This window comes from Maylandia zebra, linkage group LG4 (assembly GCF_041146795.1).
Source record: "Maylandia zebra isolate NMK-2024a linkage group LG4, Mzebra_GT3a, whole genome shotgun sequence".
Taxonomy (NCBI): domain Eukaryota; kingdom Metazoa; phylum Chordata; class Actinopteri; order Cichliformes; family Cichlidae; genus Maylandia; species Maylandia zebra.
The window spans coordinates 27,659,668-27,680,873 of record NC_135170.1 but is presented as its reverse complement, the minus strand read 5'-3'; the positions used below and the strand labels follow the sequence as shown (position 1 = coordinate 27,680,873).

The following is a 21,206-nucleotide window of genomic DNA, read 5'->3' as shown; positions in this document are numbered from 1 at the left end:
TAGTCCAGACCTTGTATCTGATTTTCAGAGGAATTGTTTGTTTGTTTGCTGAAGCACTCAACACTGACCCATGAATCATTCCATCATTCAATAACACAGAGCACCTCAACAGATGAACCAGTGTTGTGTCTACATATAAGAGAAAACTTAGCAAATTGTATAGTTAGGCACTTCTTTTCACTAAAGCCTGTTGCAAAAATATCACTTGTTCCTATTTCTTTAGTTGAATGTATGAAAAATGCTAAAGAAAATACAGTTTGACAGGCATAAGATAGTATTTTTACACCAACATAGTGATTCCCAAAAAGCTATTAGCTGAAAACGTGGCATATCTCAGCATACTGTGCAGTGTGTCCTTAAAAAAATGGATTGGACAGTAGAAGTGGCAAGCATAAAGAAAATCTACAGGCTCTGTTATATTGGGAATCTTGTCAAAACTGATGGATTTATGAAGGCAGAGAAATACTGTTGGGATTTTATTCACAATGCAATACCATCTCGAGAGTAGATGATAGCAGGGGCTTCATTTTTCCTCATGATAATAATCCCCAATACAACAGCAATGCAGTAAAAGTATACCTGGATAGAAAAACACACATTTGAAGACAATCGGTCGTAGATTGCTCTCCCCAGAGATCGGACCTCAACATTATTGAAGTAGTGTGAGATCATCTGTAAAGAGACCGGAAGAAAAATCCCCGAACATCCAAAGAAGAGCATTGAATGTTATCCAGAAAGCCTGGAGAACTATTCCTAAGGACGTCTTAAAGGAACAAGAAAGTTGCCTAAGAAAGCTCAGATTGTTTTGAAGAATAAAGGTGGTCATACCAAATATTGATTTTTAAGCTCCTTAGAATTGTGTGAACTCTCTTTTTGCCTCATATAGTGTATTTCCCTGTATGTCAGCAGAATGTTTCCGTAAACCACCCCTTATCCATTTTCCTAGCAAAATAGGAAGAAATGAATGGTGCAAGACTTTTGCACAGTATTGGATTACTTTGTTTGATCATGTGTTTTGGTTTTTTTGTGGATGTGTGGATTTTTTGTCTTTTAGATTTAATACAATAATTATAATACAATAGCAAAAACATTGTGTTAATCAGTCAAAAATGAGATATTTAGGGGTAATAAGGATGCAATGCGAACTAATCTCTATTTTCCACTCCAACGTCCTTATGCGTGGAAGGGACATGTACTCCATAAACTTTTTCCTATTGCGTAATAGCGCAATAAAAAGTCATCTATTTCCCACGGGGAATGTTTCTCCTGGTCACCTCTGGAAGGCAGCAAAGATAAAATGCGTGTAAATGTCCGCAAATTGCACAAGAAGAAGAAACTGAAGGCGAAAAGGAGAGTGACGAAAGCCATGACGAAGAGGTCACAGTAAAAGGAAGATCTCAAAAAAAAAAAAGAAAAAAGAAAAAATCCCCAGCAACTTTTAATTTAAGTCACAAGTTGTCATGCGTACTTTGGGTAATAGGAGAGACGTGTTCTCGTGACAGTGCTGCTCCTTTAACTGTCTGCATATACGCCACACCGCTCATCTCCGGCCGCTGTTCGCTCACTAAACGCGAACTTTACAAGTTTGTGAAGTGAACTTTATTTTCGCAGCTGCTGAAATGGATCCACGCGAGTGAGTGCACATGGGAGGCTTTAGGCTTATAGTACAAACTTAGCGACGCTACTGAATCGCGAGTCTGCAGTGAATTCAAAATGTGTTTGATTTAACGCGATTAAGAAGACGCCATGGCAGACAGAAGGACTTTCAACGTTGTGATTTTGGGTGTGGGATTTTTGTTTATTTTCACCGCCTTCACCACCTGTGGAAATGTTGAGGTAACTTCGTAAACTTTGCTTTTTAAATTACATTTCATTTTTACTTTGCCCCAGAATGTTAGAGGACAGCGCATTGAGTTGAGATTTGTATTTAAGAGACAGGAGGTTCATTTATGTTGCTCGTATACAACAACGTTTTTTTCTTGTCATAACAGCTTTTAAAGTAATTTCTAAAGAAAAAAAATTAACCGCCTCACGGGATGTATGAAACAGATCAGCCAAAGGACTATATGAGGCGCATCTCGTGTTTCTAATTTTCTTCAGTGCTCACTGAACTAATCAAATCTTATGAATGACTTAAGGACATTACTGTGACTTAATATGTAAATTCTAACCCTGTGGTTCACATAGACTTTTATTCTTTTCCTATTTGCAGCAAACTGTAGTGAAAAGCCTGGGAAATTCTACTTTCACTGGAAGTGGGTACCACAGGTAGGTCATGGTGGAGAAACGGGGGAAAATGCTGGTGTTCAGTTCACCAACTTGCATTTATTTACTTACTGCTACTTACTGCCCCCACTTTACAGCCTTGGAATCATCTATGGAGTCTTCTCGTTCTCCAATCTGCTTGCACCAATGATTGTTACAGTTATTGGACCAAAATTTACCATGTTTCTGAGCGGCCTGCTGTACAGGTAAATACTGACGTGCTGTTTGCATAAAGGAAACGAACAAAGATGCTGAGACGTGTTCATCATCATTATGTTTTTCTCTAGTGGTTACATTGCGATGTTCGTCGTCCCCTCGACATGGTCTTTTTACTTGACCTCCGTTCTCATCGGCATAGGAGCAGCCAGTAAGTCGCTCTCTCCTAAACTGTCTTTGGAACTTCAAGCCTGGCTTTTAAATGTCTTTGAATACATGCTTGCAATTGCATGCAGATTATATACAAATTGAGAGTTAGTGTCTGTTTAAAAGACATACAGAATGGTGTGAAACATTGCAGTACGGTTATTATCATTATTTAACTGAATAATTATTAATATAAATTTGAAACCTGAGTATGTCAACAATTACTGATTGGACGGGTTTTTTTGGTCGTTATTCTGGTGTTTTTACTGGCTATTTTATTTTCACAGCTGGGTTGCAACTGATCAGTTTCATCATCGATTAATGTGTTGATTTTTTTCTGCATAAAATATCTTTAAAATAACCCAGTCTTACCTGGACTGATCATTGCTGCGACATTGCTAGGGGTCAGAATTTGGCATAAACCACATGAAAGCCGTGTATCAACAGTTCAGGCTTTCATGTTTTATGTTTAATTTTGAGTATATATTTGTATTTTTGATTTGTTTAAATATTCACCTTTCAGAGTTTTCTTTGTCACATACATCACATCACAGCCCACTTACTAAAATGTGCGTATGAACACTGAGGCAGGATACAGTGTAGTAACAGATGAAGACTTTCAGCAAACATAAATACTTGAAGGTGGCTGTTGTTGGCTTTTGCAGTCCATGCAAGCTCAATTTCTGTGCCAAAATCCAAATGCAGTTTAATCATGCATACAGGGATTATCATGGCTGGGATATGATGATGAACATAAACAGTATATCCCAAATTAGACCTTAAATGGGTTAGGGGCTGATTCTGTAAAGAGTGCTTAACACCTTTGGTTTGCTTGTAAATGTTAGCGGAAATACAGAGAAAGCAGACCTCATGCTGAGCATGTGCTGGAAAAATGAAGAAAAAATGTTTTTAATGCAGCCTCAAATCACTGCAGAGCAATGAATTTTTATCAAGTCCTAGGGCTACTGTATGGTATGATGCATTACTTGACAATGTAAAAAAAATTAAAATTATATATTTATTAATGTGGGCAATTAATTGACCTTTTTTCCTACTTCAATGACCCGCCCTCATTCACGTTCCTTCAGTGCTCTGGACAGCTCAAGGACAGTTTCTGGTGGAAAACTCAGAGGCCTCCACCATCAACAGAAACACTGGAATGTTCTGGGCTCTCCTACAGTGCAGGTATGGAGCTCAGTCTTTGTGTCTTTTAAAGACAAACCTTTAACATTTTAAAGTTTCTTTAAACCAGAGAGTATTTCATTTCATTTCATTGATTTAGTTTTCATTTGCATCACGCTGTATATGAGAATTTTTAACTTTGGGCTGTGTGAAGTAAATAGTAATGTTTTATTTGAGAATATAACAGTCTTCCTGCTCATCTGCGCTCTGAACAAACCCAAAGTTACAATTAATTGACCTTGCATCAAAATATTTATTTCCACCAGTACATCCGGTTCATAAAACACGACTGATCACCGTGTTTTCGCTTGTTATCGTTTTGTTCTGCTGTTTGATGAAGCTGCTCCAGTTGATCAAAGGTGTAACTGCAGTGCAGCTGCCAACATTTTGTTCTGTCTGTATTTTCAGCTCGAAAATATATAGTGCAAACTACAAAGAAAAAGAAATATTTAGTAGATCATTTTATAAATGATCTTTTCTTTAAACCAGTCATAAGTTTCTCTGCAAAATCTAAAAAACATGAAAGCCTCTTAAAGTTCGCTAGGTGACAGTTATGGTCTTTTCATCTTCTCCATTTGGCCCATTGCTCTCGCACACTGGCTCGGACGACTAATTTGTATTTGTTAAAATATGCAAATTGAATTAGTATAATAATAACATTGGCTGTCACCTGTGCCAACGCTCCCAATAGGGCAATGCTAATCTGACTCTCCAGTGGTGATCACTGCCACAGTAAACTTATGAATCAGTTCTTCACAGCCTGCAGACACAAACACAGAATACGACTGAAAATCACTGTTATCTTTCATGACTAACTCCTTTCATCCATTGCTGTGGCTCTGGGACAGACTAATTGCTCATCTACATTTTTTAGTTTAGGTAGATATGTAATTAAAGACAGAAATAGATCACAGAATTCCAGTGTTAACCGTGAAAGGCAAATAAACAGCTTCAAAAAAACGAAAGAAGAATCCTCGGAGGCAAAAATGCAGATTATTATGCCTATAAAGTCAGTGTTTGATCCAGCCAGTAAATAAACTTTCTCCACATTTTCTGTCTATCATACATGATTTCTCAAATGATTCAGCTAACACCATGTCCACGGTCTTTTCTTTTAATTACTCTGATTGTCCAAATGGGAGCACTTTAATTAAAGGTCACTATTTTAAGGTTTGAAAGGCCCAGAGAGGTTTGGTGCATAAAATTTGATGTACACATAATAAATTGCACAGAGAGCAGAGAAGAGAATGTTTAACTGAACTAATAATGAAAGTCAATAGTGGTTAAACTGTGATAACTGTGATAAATTCTGAAGGAGTTTCTGTGTTCCTCATTGGCTCGCATGGTGTATTTGCCTTACCAAACGCCAAAAACAAATGCGTCCCCATGAAGCTTTTCCTTACCCTATTTATACATATACACTATATTACCAAAAGCATTTACTCACACATCCAAATAATTTCATTCTGGTGTTCTAACTACTTCTATGGCTACAGCTATATAAAATCAAGGACCTAGGCATGGAGACTGCTTCTACAAACATTTGTGAAAGAGTGGGTCACTCTCAGGAGCTCAGTGAATTCCAGCATGATACTGTGATAGGAGATAAGATAGGATATATTTCCCTGATACTAAATTTTCCACAGTCAACTGTTAGTGGTATTATAACAATGTGGAAGTCGGTGGCAATCTCCATTTGCCAATCAGATGGATAAATCTGGGTTTTGATGGTTGTCAGGAGAACACTACTTTCAATGAAAGGAAGTCTTAATGCTTCAGCATACCAAGACATTTTGGACAATTTTATGTTTCTGACTTAGTGGTAATAGTTTTGGGATGGCCTCTTGCTTTATCCACCAGTGCACAAAGCAAGGTCCACCAAGACACGGATGAGCAAGTTTGGTGTAGAAGAACTTGACTGGCATGCACAGAGTCCTGACCTCAATCCGACAGAGCTAGAGCAGATACTGTGAGCCAGGCCTTCTTGTCCAACATCAATATCTGACCTCACTAATGCACTTCTGGAAGAATGGTCCAAAATTCCCATAAACACACTTCTAAACCTTGTAAAAAGAAAGCCTTCCCAGAAGAGCTTAAGCTGTTATATCTGCAAAGGATAGGCTGACATCATATTAAACTTTATGAATTCACACGTTCATAGGCGTGTGAAGGAAGATGAGCGAATACTTTTGGAAGTATAGTCTAAATGATATCTTTTAGTTTATTTTCTCAGTAAATCACCATCATGATCAGACACAGATGTTCTATCAGCATCATTTTTACATCTATAAATGCAGCTCATCCACAGTAGAGTCCTTGTCCACCTAGTACATTTTGAATGCCGCTGTGGAGATTTTGGAGGGTGCTGTACGCAATAAATTATATTTGGACGACAGTGAAATGAAAATAATTTGGCATGCAGCATAGCTGCACCAATCAGCCACAACATTAAAATAAATGGCATCTCGCTAAAATGCACCAACTAGCTGAGAAACCTTGGCATATATGTGGAAGTTGATACATACCTATTAACATGAAATTAAGGAGGAGGCGGTTTATTAACTTTATCAAAATAAAGGAAAACAAGAATTTAACCTATCAGCAAGTCCAGTACATCCCTGCTTTGTTTGAGAAATGTTCTTTTACTTATTTTCTTTGCACCATTTTTTTTTGTCTTGACAGCATGTTGTTTGGTAATCTTTACATTTATTTTGACTGGAATGGAAGAACAGAAATACCAGGTAAGGCCAAACTTGTGTAAGTTAACGGCATGAAAATGCTCTTTAGTTTGAGTATGCTCCAGCTTAATGTTATTAATATTTCTAGCACATTTTCATTAAGCGATTTACTTTAATCTTCCTGTCTCAGACAACAGCAGGAGAAACATTTTTCTGTCCCTGCTGGTTATATCCATCCTCGGCACACTTAGCTTCCTGGTGTTGAGAAAGAGCCATCATGAAGAGGAGATGCTCTCTGAAGAGGAAGGGCAGTCACTGCTCTCAACTCGCACGATGTAAATGAATATCCTTTAGATAATTACACATTTTTCACTGCAGACCCACAGAATGACTCAGAATACATAAAGTGTCTGAACTACTGCTCGGATAGGATACACAACGGCTAACATGGCCAAAAATGTCCTTTTTAATCCAGTTGACCTTCTTAAGGTGTTTTCAGACCTCCCACGAAACAGGTTTTTTTTTCTTAAATCACCCACTTTTTGACTTACTGCTGCTCTTCTACAAGACTTATAAATCACTCTTGTCCTTCACAAAAAATGGACTGATCCTTTTCTCTAGATCAATGCAATTTTGACAGAGTCTTGTCTAATCACAGCGCTTTACTTAAGTAGGGCGCAATCAGGCGGATTTGGGGAAGAGAAGACAGAACATTTCTCTTTGAGAGAGACAGCAGTTAAAGACCCCAACCTTCAACATTTTTAAGGCATATTAAAATTTTAATGTCTTGAATTATGAACAAAGTTTGACTGAAATCACAAGATGGGGGAAAAAATCTGTAAAAAAAAAAAAAAACTTGCATCAAAGGCAAATAAAAGTCATAGGGAAAATTAAATTACATTCCATAAATGTATCATTCACAAACATCCATCGCAAAAAACAAACCATGAGACTAAAAGTCTTGTTAGCAAAACATACTCTTTCCAGCACTCTTGTGGCAGCAGCTGTGTGTGAAGAACAGTTATGGGTATGCGTGATGCATGTATGGGTTTTAGTGTTTATTAGCCAAGTCTGGAACGAAACAATGACTCCAACAGAATAACAAAGAATGCCATCGGGAGCAATCCTTCCACTGTCTGATTTTTAAATTCCTCCACCTGTTCTTTAGTTGAAGGGACGTTTGAGATTGTCTGTGTATGCAGTTTATCTCTGTTGATTAATTTCAGTGTTGTGGAAGTTGTTATTGATTTAATTGTTGTTGTCTAGGTACAAGCACAGAGCGAACACTGCCATGCAGGATACTAAATCGGAGTTCAGTAAGTTTTATCTGCACTTTTGGAAAGCCACATTGAGGCGTACCTAACGAGCTTTGCTAAAATGATACTTGCTCATTTACATACATTTACTGGATTCATTATACATCCATATAAATGTGCATATTGAATGCAGTAAATGCATGCTGGTGCAAAGTGTAATTGAGAAAATCCCATATGTGCTGTATATATGGATACATAAGGAACTTTGTGTAGTAACAAGACTAATGTGCTCTAAATGGATACTGTGAGCTCATTCAAGGTTTTTATAATCTGTTTTATTCATGCTGGAAGAGTGAAAAAGTGACACTGTTGAATATATTCCTGACAGACAGCATGGATAATAAATGTTCTTTCACAGGAAAATAAAGAGCTCTACACACACACACACCTACCTACCTATCTATCTATCTATCTATCTATCTCTCTATCTCTCTATCTCTATCTCTATCTCTCTATCTCTCTATCTATCTCTCTATCTCTCTCTCTCTCTCTCTATCTCTCTCTCTCTCTCTCTCTATCTCTCTCTCTCTCTCTATCTCTCTCTCTTCTCTATTTCAAGCTATTCCCTTTGTCGCTAGAGATGGTTATGTGGGAAAAATCCCAGTAGAACAGCAGTTTCTAAAAGACCAGCCCATCTGGCACTAATAACCATGCCACGTTTAAAGTCACTTAAATCACTCTTCTTCAGTGGATAGTTTTGACCATGTCTACATATTTATGCACCAAGGGCTGATTAGATATTTGCGTTAATGAGTACACAAACAGGTGACTTAATAAAGTAGCCGCTGAGTGTATATTTGTAAGGATAACTGCAGTGACATTTCAAAGTCATTAAATTCCAACACTGTAGTTCTCTCTTCCTGTTTGTACGAAGGAACATATATCAGTTTTTTGTTTGTTTGTTTTTTTAAATCCTAAGGGGTACATCCAGATTTCCTGGCAATCAGCCAATATTGAACCAAAGAGTTGAAATTCCTGCCTGTACAGCTATTCACTGTTCCCCCCCCCCCCCCCCCCCCCCCCCCCCCCCTTGCACTGTAGATGGGTATCATCTGATATACTGAGCATTCAAAAGGAATGTAAGTTCCTACCGAAGTATTTATTTTCCCTTTCCCTCTCTGTTATTTGCATTGCTTTTCATTGCTCTTTTTGTGAAACTAGCAGGCACTCACAGGCGGTTTTGTTTTTCTTGAAGGCGAAAATCGCTTTCATATGGATAAAAATCTTCTAGCATTACAACAGAGTACATAGAATCTGCCTATGCGTTAGTTTATTTCAGATTCTATCTGTTTGTCAACTGGAAACTCTGCTGCTGCACTTGCACCTGCCTTCAGTGCAGCCTCAAGTTGTTTGGATGATCAGATTGCACCTTGTCTCGCGTGTATCTCTGTGTGCATTTAGACTCGTGCACACCTGCCTTAAAGGTATCAGCTTTTATCAAAGATGCAAGCTGATTCATGTCAAGAAGGGCCATCCAGGCATATATAAACAAGCCTAGTGGGATTTCCTCTTTTAAAATCTGAATTTTTCTAACAGCCAAGTCTCTCTTGGCTGTTTTTTTTTAAATTAGCATTTATATATGGCTTATTATGACAGAATATTTTCTTTCTGCATTGGACTGTGTTAAATTCTCAGCTCAATACCGAGCTAAAGGAGATTGTATTAGTGGAAGAACGGCATTTATTAGCATTTTAAATCATTGTGTTGTAACTCTCCCTTTTAGAAACCATCCTACGACTGCTGAAGACTAAAACTACCCTTCTTCTGAGTCCTTGCATGGCGTACAGCGGTAAGTCAAATGCTTTTGCATATTAAATATTTTAGCCTCCAGTAAAAATGCCTGCAGCTACAGCATGCACTTCCTGTTCTCCAGGCCTTGAGCTATCTTTTTACAGTGGAGTGTATGGGACGTGTATCGGAGCAACTGCACAGTTTGCAGAAGCAGCTAAAGGCTTGATTGGGATCTCAGGGATTGTTGTAGGCATTGGAGAAATAGTAGGTACGTTCACTTTCTGCTCTTAGCAAAGTTATTTAAAGTCATTCAAGGCCGTGCAGATTGATTGATTTATGCAGAATATGCCCTTTTCCATCAGGTGGGGGTTTGTTTGGATTGTTGTGCAAGAACAGCCGCTTCAGACGAACTTCTGTGGTGTTTCTGGGAATGGTTGCCCATTTTGTTGCTTTCTATTTGATCTTTCTTAACATCCCTGATGATGCCCCCATTGTTTTTGAAACCACGTCCCTAAAGAAGCCATATCTAACTCCAAGGTATCCAGTTTTTATGATAATTTAGCATATAAGAAAATACTGTTTGAGATTATGCTTTGATTTTATTTCTTCTTTTTCTTTCTTAGTGTATCCATTGCCCTGCTGTGCAGCTTTTTGCTTGGACTCGGGGACAGCTGTTTCAACACACAGCTCTACAGCATATTAGGCCATGTTTATGCTGAAGAAAGCACGCCGGCTTTCGCCATTTTTAAATTCATCCAGGTAATCCTGGGTTGCCAGTTCTCAGACGTTGTTAGCAGAGCGGACCAAAGCTGCTGCAAAATGTGTTCCTTCCAAGTGAAATAAATTCACCTGAAGTCACAGTACAAAGAAAAAAGGCAGATATGCTGGATATCATACCTTCTTCCTTTTTTTTTTTTTTTGAATTGAAAATTAAGCTCTAGAAATTAATGTATGCTTTATAACTATTCAAAAAAAATCTTTTTGATTTTGTCAAGGCGTGGAAAATACACCACAATGCAATGAACAGAAACAAACTGAGAAATCTTGACATGGTTGTGCCACCTAGTTGAAGATTTTGATTTTGCTGTTACTGGGAAATTGTTAACAGTAAATCTGAAAGTGGGGTTCATGAGTTTGAAAGTAATAGTATGTTTAGTGTCTTTTAAAGCTCTCTGATTCTGCCCAGAAAAATGAAAACCACGTGTGATTTAAACACATCTCATCTCTTCTTCAACGCCATCTTCAGCGCTGCACTGCTACCAGTGCTGGTGCTGTTTTTCATGCTCTCTGTAGGCCACACCTCTCCCACATGTGCATTTCCACTTGAGAAACATTCAGACTTTTATGGGGATCAGGATATAAACCCCAACCCAAACTGACAGTGGAACGCATGCAGAATCCAAACTTTAAGACGGAGCATTGGGTCAGCTCAGGAGCATGTTTATGGTTGATTTAGGTTCAGACTGTTTATGAGGATTTCTACGACAGTATAATATCCTGTGGTGTATGAGGGAGAGCATCATGTGAAAATGAACTGAATGGTGTGGTTTGCCTGTAATATCATGCACTGGCAGACAGCAAATTGAAAATACAGGAACCCTTTTGGCCACTTCACCATTATCGTCACTCACCACTGGCCACATTTTGCTCACTGTGGCTTTTTCCACTACTCCTAAATAAAGCTTAAGTTGAAGGGTCATTGTTTGGATTGTTTAGAATGGCAATGATCTGAAAATAGCAGACATTACAGAAGTTGTGCTGTGCTACTCAAGGATATGACTTTGAGGGGGTGATTGGTGAAGCTGGAAAACGTAATATTTTTGTGTAATAATTTGTGCAACTTAGTTTATTAGATTTGTAAAAGCACTTTATCATATTAATCAACAACATTAAATCTGTCTGTCCCTTGTTAGTCTGTCTGTGCAGCAGCTGCGTTCTTCTACAGTGGTTACATCATGCTGATGTGGCAGCTCCTGCTGATGGTCATCCTGGGCTTCACTGGAACACTTTGCTTCTTCGTGGTGGAGAGGATGCAGAACTTCTCTGTAGATATACAGGAATTTTAGGATTCATCTCAGCATTAATGGCTTTCTGAAACTCATTTTCAGGATAAAATGAGGCCATCAGAAATCCTGTAATTTAAAAAAATCTCATTTCATGAAGCGCTTTTTAAAAATCTCTTTCTATAATGAAGCACCGAGGGTCATGCAGATTCACATAGCATTGACACTAACGAGAGTTTGAATTGATGCCATAGCTGAAACCAAGCTGCCTTACAAGTCTACACTGTACTTTGCACAATCCTTTTTTCCTCTCACTCTACAAAGTGGTCATCGGACATCTTTAAAGTTATTTTTCTATTACTCTGTTGTACTGCACGTGGTCTTAATATGGAATTTTAATAACTTACCTTATCATCTGCTTTGCATTGCTTTGGAAGCTCATGTTCGTAATAACGGTGCCATTGTTGAAGTTAATTTATGACTCTAAAGCGTTACTGCAGGATGTTTAGTGCTGTTTATAATGACAAGAATAGATGACACTAATTAATGCTTGACAATCACTTCATTTTTTTTTACATTCTTGCATATTAATGTAATGTTTTCACCAATTTTGCTGAATAAATTTTAAAACACTGGGGGGGCTCAAGTATAGACTGTGTTGTGGTCTACATGATTATTATAAATCATCATTTAAGTCAGCGGTGCAAATGTTAGAGTCAAGGCAAGTGGTAACAGCTGACAAAAGGTTTGATCTGTAGATAAACATTAATGTGCTCATGTGTATTAATTAAATTACATGTGACCTGTAAACAAGTTGAGAGCCTGCACTTTAATTTTTGGGTTGTTTTCTTTCATTCTTCATTCCAATTCACAAATTCTGGCTCTTAAAACAATGTGGCATTATTGAGCTACTTATATTACATATCTGTACAGAAATAATCTTGAGCTTTTTCCAAATCTGTGTTTCAGATTTATTGGGGTTTCAGCATTTTCTCACTAAAACTTGTCTATTGCCTACTGTAAATCGAATGGATCTAATCCTGATTTGCCAGATTTATTTGAAAATCAATTGCCATTAATCAAAAAGAAGGCGAAAGCGAGGTCTAAGTTTAAGGGAAAGGGTTACAGGCCCAGAGGTCCCACATTATTTCACTGGTAATTGAGTATTGATTACATTATAATGAGAGTAAGCAGTTTTGTGTGATCTTAAGTCAATTGTGCCACTTACTTGACAACAACAAAGCACTGAAGGGCTAAGTGAAGTGTACGGCATTTACTTACAGAATTAAATCCTGGCAGGGTTCATATTATTAAGTTTGGAGAGATAAGCTTGTGAGGAAAGTAACCAACTTTGGATAGGTCTATTACCTGAAATTTGCAGAAACCAGGCCAAACACTGGCATCTTTAATGCAGGGGGCATTATTTATTATGCCACCTTATCTACAGAAACAAAAAAGGGAAAGAGGCCTCATAGCTAAACTTGCATATTTTTAAATATTAAAACTACTTTTGCTTGGTTTTACCAACATTGCAATACTGCAGTGTAGGTTGGGAGAATTTAATTGACCCAGAGACAGACATTTTAAGTTTGGTGTGTGTTAACAATGCTACAATATTCCCAGGAGTGGACATCCCAGCAAATCTACCCCAAGGTCAGATTGTGCAATGCTCAGGGAATCTGCAAAAAAAATCCCAGAGCTACATCTCAGACTCTAAAGGGCTCAGTTATGTTGAATTTTAAAGTTCACAACAGTACAATTAGAAGAAGGCTGAACAAATGTGGCTTGTTTGAAAGGTTTGAAAACCCAAAGACAGCACATCTGCACAAACAGCTCAGACTAACTGTCAAACGTGGTGGTGTAGGGGTGAGGATTTGGGCTTGTTTTGCAGCCACAGTACCTGGGCACTTTGCAGTCATCGATTCATCCACGAATTCCTCTGTAGGCTGAAGTATTCTAGAGGCAAATGTGAAGCCATTTGTCTGACAGCTAAAGCTCGGCCAAAACTGGGTCATGTAACAGGACAATGATCCTACGCACAGGAGGAAATCTACAACAAAAGAAAAGAATCACGGTGTTGCAATGACCCAGTTAAAGTTCAGGCTTCAACTTGATCGAAATGCTGTGGGGGGACCTCCAGAGAGCTGTGCATAAAGTTTTTTGGCAAAACCACTTTCGGAGTCAGACAGTATATAGCTTGTGTTTTCAGAAAAATATTTTAGCTTGTTGAGGCCACTTTGTTGTTTTGAACTACAATTCCTTTGTATTTTTACCCTCTTAAACTGAAGGAAAAAGTGTCTATTATATATCCTTTCCTTGAGCTACAGCGCTTTATCAAAGCATTCCCCACAACTCTTCAAGTTCACCTGTCTGACACTGCCTTGATTTCCCAAAACGCCGCTACTTCTGACTCAATCCAGATCAAACACGCACATTAGGGCAGATCTGCTTAATTTTGTCACTTCCTCACATCATAGTTGTAATAACCAGGCTTGACTGAACAGGACCTACAGGATACACGACTGTGGCTTGTCAGAGGTCTGAAATCCGCGGCTCCCTTTGTTGTCAGGTTTTGCGTTTCTGGTGCCAAACAAGAGTTGTGCTGTCAAAGTACTTTACCAATGAGATGGTTTTAATTTCAAAGTCTGTGTATGCCCAGGGGATTAATTCATTTAATTTATTAATTTTCATCTGTGACCTGCTTGATTAGCTCAGGCTGTCAGTTTAACCAGAGAGCCGTGTTTATTACCACATTTCTGTACCTGTAGCTCACTTGGTTATTAAATTTGAAGACTTGCCTCATTTCCATGAATTATGGAAATCACACATCTGAGAATATTTGTGGGAATAAGGTTGAGAACACAATTAAATAAGCCAATTTGAAAAGAGAAACATACCCTATCAAATTAGATGACTAACAACCCTCTGTAAATTATATGCAGAATGAAATGAGCAGAAACACTTTTAACTGCTCATTTGTTGTTTTCTGTGGCTGCCGGTCGCTTTCCACATAATAGATGTTGCAATCATCAGCAGCACAATTAAAGTAATCATTGAGCAATGTGTGTGCATAGTTCATGGATCAAAGGTTTTTGTAATCAGAGGTCGTCCTAATACTTTTATTAGCCTCACATTAGTTAAAAGCTCTCCAGTGACCTTCTTCAACAGCAGGAGAAATCAGGCTGAACTAGTTTCATTACACACATGCTATATGGTTTTTTATTTGGAAACTGCAATCACGACCACCAGAAGCTGACAGAGAAGCTGAGCTCTAAGGAGCGGACGTAGTGCCAGTGTCGGACAGGGATGAAAAGAACGTCTCCAGGCTGTAACACGCATTCGAGATACGGAGCTCTGGCAAACTCCGGGAAGCGCTCGGCATCTGGATTTTCCACCTGCACCTAGACGGAAGAAGTCAGAAATTGGAAATACTGCATACATTTGCACGTCCGACATGTGCTATCTCCATGGACTGTCAATCCTACCTGACTGGTATTGTGAAGCAGCTGTGATTGATGAGGGTACAGCTTGCCTGTGTCCTCGGGGGAATATAGGCGAATGTATTTGCTTCCCACTACCTGTATATACAGAAGGAATCCCATGTGGTAAGGAAACTGTTATCACATGATCAACCTTTGACATTAATTTAATTCATAAAGCATTACAGTTAACAGCACCTGCGCCAGAAAGTTCTGTTGAGGATCTTGGTGAAGAGGAGAGACTGTACCCCCGGGACCAAACCACGCATTCACAGTAATATCCTCTTCGTCGCCTTCACCAAGACAGCAATAATCAGGGAGGCGGATATCATCCTTGAGCTCTGGTATCTAAGGTATAATCAAACAGTAATAGGGCATTTAAGACTAATTTTACTTACTAAATAGTATCTTTTTTTCTCATGAGAACTTTGCCAACATTTCCTGGCAAGTAAAAAGAATTGCTAATTATTTTTCCACCTTCTGCCATGCAAACTAAAAAAAATGCATGACTTCTTTTTGTCAGTATATCCACCATAGTTTTCCAACTGAAAAATATTCATAAATACTCGATGGATTTCCATGAAAACTGGCACAGATATTCTGCCATAAGGTTGGTTTTTACTTAACTATTACTGATGAGCTCCCGTACAGCCTCAGAGAGTCACCCGAATGTCTGCAAACAGTCTGTTTATTTATTGGAATTTTCAGTCTCATTACAGCCCAGAGATATTTATCAGCCTGATAAATATCAGTCACAGATTGGCCTCCCCAAAGCCTGGACCTCAATATTACTGAAACAGTGTAGGATCATCCTAACAGGGAATTAAACAAAAGGCAGCCGACATCCAAAGAAGAGCCTTGAACGTCCTTAAGAAGCCTGGAGAACTGTTCATGAAGACTACTTAAAGGAATTACAAGAAAGCTTGCCTAAGACCGTTCACACTGTGCCACATATTCACTTTCAAGCTCATCAGAATTGTATAATCTCGGTTTTTGCCTTTTACCTTGTATTCCCATGTATGTTTGCAGATGTTTCAACAAATCACTGCACAGACTTTGTATTTTCCAAGTGATATATAAAGAAATCAAAGCTTTTGCACATCAAAAATAAATGTTTCATTTAGAAACATGGCACTATAAAATCCCCAAGAAATGTAAAAAAATATAGATGCTGTGTGAAAATCGGTCTAAATGGTGACTCTGTGGCTGTGATCCTTCTAATCTAATCATAGAGTCCAAAAAATTGATCTTAATTATCCAGCCCTGATGTTGAAATTACTGCTAAAAAATACCACTAATGTTAAAAGCAATCTTGTGTTAGTATGACAGCTAGAAAAAGAATCCCGTTCTTTATAGTGCTGAAAATGTCATTTTTAAAGAAGTAAGTGTTAAACTGACAAAATTATTCACTTTTATTTTGGTGTTTCAAAACTAAAAATCTGAACTCTACCTGGTCAAAAAGCTGGTGCTGAGCCAAATAACCCAAAGCTTTCACTCCATCCTGTTCAATGTTGATACACAAAACAAACAACAAAAGCCCAGATATCATGTTAGAAATCCCAAGGTCTTCTCTTTCTCTCATTCACATAAATCGGCAGTCCCCCACCTCCGGGCCACAGACCGGTACCGGGCTGCGAGGGTTGCGTCTTGGGTGTGAAATTTATGGTTTCCAGGGTTCTTATTGTTTACTCTGTTTCCCTGGGTCTTTTTCCTGTGTTGTAGTTGTGTGTCTTATTTTGAAAGAAATATTTACGTGTTACCATAGCGACCAGAGAGCATTAAGGGGCAGAGGGGAGCGTGTTACTCTCAATGTTGTTGGCGCATTTCAGGAGGACGCTGCTAATAAAGTTACACAATTACACAGTGAATTTGCGTTTAGTGTTATATTTACAAAATACTGCAGTTTTTGTCTTGGTTATATCATTTTATTTTGTTGCATTTAGCCGCGACACCTTAAAGCCGGTCCATGAAAATATTGTCTGACATTAAACCGGTCTGTGGCGCAAAAAAGGTTGGGGACCACTGATATAAATAATGTGATTTAAAGACTTGCTCAAGATGCACTTACTTTATTCAAAACATATCTATCAATGAATTCATTGACCGTGAGCAGCGTTTGTGACCAATCCTCATCAGTGTACCTGGATCCCACCTCAACAGGAACAGTCCGGCAGCCGGCCACAGACCTCAGGTATTCTATGCTTTGCAAGAGGGAGACAGTTACTTGAGTGAGTCACACATAAATGTGGCGATCCTGGTTTCAAGCGATGCTTCAAAACATCTTATATATAAGCACGTCAGGATGTGACTGAGGTGCCAGAAGCTGTATGTCAGATGCCAGAGTGAATAGGCTGCTGTCAGGAGTGAGCAATGAGAGGGAGGACAGTGAAGGATATTATTAAATTGAAAGAAAGTTATATCAGACGCTGGTGTCAGACTTGAGAGTCAGGAATCACATATGCAGAGATGAGTAAACAGACCTGTTGTCCCTATTTGTTCACATAGTTAAGGAAATGACAGATAGATATCAAAGTGATACACACTGCATACTACATGTCAGCTGCCTCTCTGTACCAAAGTCCTTCAGGTTTTCTGTCCTCTCAGCTTGATAAGTGCACTCTGCTGCTGCCGCAAGTGTAAAATAGTCTGATTACAAGGCTGGACTGGATGTAAGTGCTGCATTTAACCACGGTGGAGGAGCTCAAACATGGTAATACTGTGAAGCTTATTGTCACAGACAGAATGTACAATTTTGAGAGTGGTTTACAAATCGACTTTAACCTTTTCAGTGCATGATTGAGATTAGCATACTAATGAGAGTAAATTGGTTCATAGTTGGGGGAAACAGCTGGCTGAGGTCATCCGGACAAAAATATGCAAACCACAATGATTGATAATAGCCAATTAATTAATACAAATAGCAATCATGAACTGAACAACAATACATTCTGTACAAACAAACCTCCAGGGGTGTTTGTTGAAAGCAGGCCAATGGTCGATGATTCCTTCTAAAATCACCGGTTTGAGGGGGAGCAGGAAGTTTGTTTTGAAACTTTCCAGTGAAGGACACTTTATCCTGAGAACAGCCGACTCTTCTTTGATTGCAGAGACAAGCGGGCTTTCAATCTTTATTCTCTGGAAATGATTTCAAAATGAAAAAAAAAAAAATCAATTCAACCTTTAGAGGAAAACGATAAGAAAAACAAGTCCTTGATTATATCTCACATATGTGAGTAAACAACTATCAATTAAGTCTTCTCTGGGTTCCAGCTTATACTGATTTCAGTGTTCTTTTGTACTGTAAGTGTGGCAGGCAATTTAATCATAGTATGACTTTAAGCTTCTGGGAAATGTGGTGCTACTTTCTACCATTTCCTTGCCCTGATTAACCAAGAACAAATTAAAGACAACATTTCTAAATACTTGTTAGTTGCAGCCCCATTCCCCACTGTGCAGCTCGTGACAGATGGGTAGACTATTCCAACAGCTTTTTTAAGATGATAGCTTTTAAAAGGGGAAAAAAAGCACGAAAAATCCTGCCAGCCCTGCACTAAACTCTCCATCTCTATTTAGATGGTGTCTAAACAAAGTGACCTGACATTTGAAAAGTTGCTGCACTTAATCTTCAGTGACATCTGATGGAGTGCAACAAAATGAAGGTCACAGAGGAATTTCTTTTCCAAGCGTCCAGAAGATTTACTCTGAAATGTCCCCATCAGTCACTATTAGTTCGAACTCTGAATCAGGTTGAATGAAATGTACAAGAATGTTTTCTCACAAGTAGAACTATCAGTTAGTAATTACTAAATAAACTAAAGGACTGACAGAAAATTGTGCATTTCAGATGAAAGAAAAAAAAAATCGCTGACCTTGACCTCAGCATGTTCACTCTCATCCTCTTCTTTAGTAGAGCTCAATGTCCTTATGTGACTTTGCAGAATCCGAACAATAACCTGAAGTATATCACCCATGATGGCCGCGCCCATGATTAGACCCATGTCACAAGTCCGAACAGCCTCCAGGATCTTGTCTTCGGAAGGACTTTCACAACACAGTGCCGCCACTTTGAAGAGGCAGCCATATGAGTAAACGCGCCTCCACTCCTTGTCCACATGCCGCCATGTTCCGGTGTTGAGCTTCTCCCATGAAATGTCCAAAATAATCTGAGCATTAAGCAACCGGCTGGAACTTGTGATGTCTCCGTACAACTGCTTCCTGGACTGTTGCAGCATTTCCACCACACTCAGCTCCACTTTGTCACTGAATTTCAGTGGAAACTGGTCTTCATTAGCAGGCAGTACTGGAGAGATTTTTGACCACAGCGATGCCATTGACATGAAGGTCGTTACTTTTACTGTGAAATGAACAATGAAAGTGAGTCAGGGTTAACAGTGAAGTGTCAACTCAAGTTTTTATAATGAAGCACTTAGAAGTTAAATTTGCTCAGATTTAGGCTCACTTTCACCAATTCACTGACTCTTCTTTTTTTAAAGGGGAGGGATGTAATTTAATGACTCCTTATGTATTTAGCTGGTTATTGAGCCCACCAACTGTTAAAACAGCCTGCCATTGTCGCACAAATACACAGTACGCTTGTTCAGCCTCTTTGGTGCTGTGAAACAGATGTATACAACTAATTACTAAACTGGCAACAACAGAACACAGGTGAGGGCATCCTGAGCCAGAACCGGGGGGGCGAGACACATGCATGAAAACAACACTTTTGCCGCATTGTTGCTGGAGCCGCCAACTCCGCCTCCATGTGACTCCATCAGCGTTTGGATGGTCTGTGTTGCTGGAGATGATGCCAAAGCAGGAGGCAGCCAACTCCGAGGGCCTGATTCATTTTAGTACAGAAACGCAGCCCTGTGAACTCAGAGGCAGACTGGACTAAACAAAGAAAGCATTTGATATGCCACATGCCTAAGCCATCCACGACCCTGGAGTGCACTCCAACTGATTTTTACACAGTCACATGGGCTGTGCAGCAAACCCAAAAATCCAATGGAAACCCCAACGACTTAGGATATTTGGGGAATTACAGTCCCTTCAGTGAGATTTCATTATGGAAGTCATCAAAGTATGAGCAAAGAGTGAACTTTATCTCATTCATTTTTTTTCTTTATGCAGCAGCGGGAGAAAGCCAATTATATTTTTCGTTAAAGCCTCGGAGATTAGACTCACGCAGTGCAATTCACTCTATGCTCAATTTTATCCCAAAATCTCACAAGAAACAAAGATGTAACATGAACGCAAGGCTGTAGCTTTAAAACGTGGCTACTTACACATACACACAGAGAGATATATATTTTCCTATAAATATAAATGTTCCTATTTTTTGCTACTAAAGCTTGCCGGGAATTTCCCATTTAAAGCTATGACGCAACGCACTTAATACCTGAAACAGGTTTATGGACACAGAAATAGAGGACCAGACCTCATGAAAATATTTAGTTTTCCATATTTATCCCTTTCTTCCTTCTGTCATTCTTCGTCTCTTTCCTGTTACTAGCAGTCTGTGAATTTTGCACACTTGTGAAAAACGTTTTGGCGGCAATGTTTCACGATGACTCGTAAACACGGAGACTTAATTTAAGTTCAAATTAAATCCCTAAAATGCCACATTTACCTTTTACTAAGCCATTTACACCAATAATCCGATAATATCTGTGAAATTACGGAACAACTCCACACACATGCGCGCGCTGCTCTGACGCCTGTGGCACAACAAAAACACACCGGGAGGAAACTCGAATAGCTAAACATATTGGTTCCACGCTGCAGTGTAGATATTAAAAGCTGTATATAAAAACTGATCCCATCAAATTATTAATGACAAAATATTGCTTTTATGGTTTATTTATTTTCAAGAACTTAAGCCTTTTCTTTTCCTTCTCAAAAGGCAGAAACTGGGATTCCCTTTGTGGTCCAGTAGATGGTGGCAGCATCTGCACTTCCTCTAACCCGTGAGGTTACAGTCCCACTGCAAAGGCAGGATGGCATTGAATTAAATGGTACTTTGCTAAGTCCTTGGACTTTGCGACCCCCCCACCCTCCCCTTCTCCAAGTCAAGCTGGCGCACTGCACACCCCTGTTTGTTTGTCATGTGCTGCCAGTTTCCTGCCAAGCATACACACTCCCACGCATATCCTACTCCTACACACACATTTTTGCTCACAACCTCTCAGA

The 21,206-nt window shown here is 39.0% G+C and overlaps 2 protein-coding genes across 3 annotated transcripts; one reads left to right on the top strand and one right to left on the bottom strand.

The window, feature by feature from the left end:
- The first annotated feature begins 1,325 nt into the window (after positions 1 to 1,325).
- On the top strand, positions 1,326 to 12,173 carry LOC101485820 (UNC93-like protein MFSD11). The gene is made up of 13 exons (XM_004552213.5): positions 1,326 to 1,836; positions 2,213 to 2,268; positions 2,364 to 2,471; positions 2,553 to 2,632; positions 3,717 to 3,813; positions 6,493 to 6,551; positions 6,679 to 6,823; positions 7,755 to 7,804; positions 9,528 to 9,593; positions 9,678 to 9,803; positions 9,898 to 10,072; positions 10,159 to 10,294; positions 11,449 to 12,173. The coding sequence occupies exons 1-13, from the start codon at positions 1,747 to 1,749 to the stop codon at positions 11,599 to 11,601; spliced, it is 1,341 nt and encodes a 446-aa protein (XP_004552270.3). The 5' UTR covers positions 1,326 to 1,746; the 3' UTR covers positions 11,602 to 12,173.
- Positions 12,174 to 14,743: 2,570 nt separating this feature from the next.
- Positions 14,744 to 20,747, bottom strand: kdm8 (lysine (K)-specific demethylase 8). Of its 2 annotated transcripts, none has more exons than XM_004552211.3 (8): positions 20,647 to 20,747; positions 18,887 to 19,371; positions 17,980 to 18,152; positions 17,086 to 17,218; positions 16,468 to 16,518; positions 15,216 to 15,365; positions 15,024 to 15,116; positions 14,744 to 14,939 (listed from the first exon to the last, which is right to left on the bottom strand). In XM_004552211.3, the coding sequence occupies exons 2-8, from the start codon at positions 19,352 to 19,354 to the stop codon at positions 14,775 to 14,777; spliced, it is 1,233 nt and encodes a 410-aa protein (XP_004552268.3). In that variant the 5' UTR covers positions 19,355 to 19,371; positions 20,647 to 20,747; the 3' UTR covers positions 14,744 to 14,774. The 2 variants fall into 2 exon arrangements, with proteins under 2 accessions (XP_004552268.3, XP_076739449.1); XM_076883334.1 differs by lacking the exon at positions 20,647 to 20,747 and adding an exon at positions 20,455 to 20,620.
- Between the last annotated feature and the right edge of the window lie 459 nt (positions 20,748 to 21,206).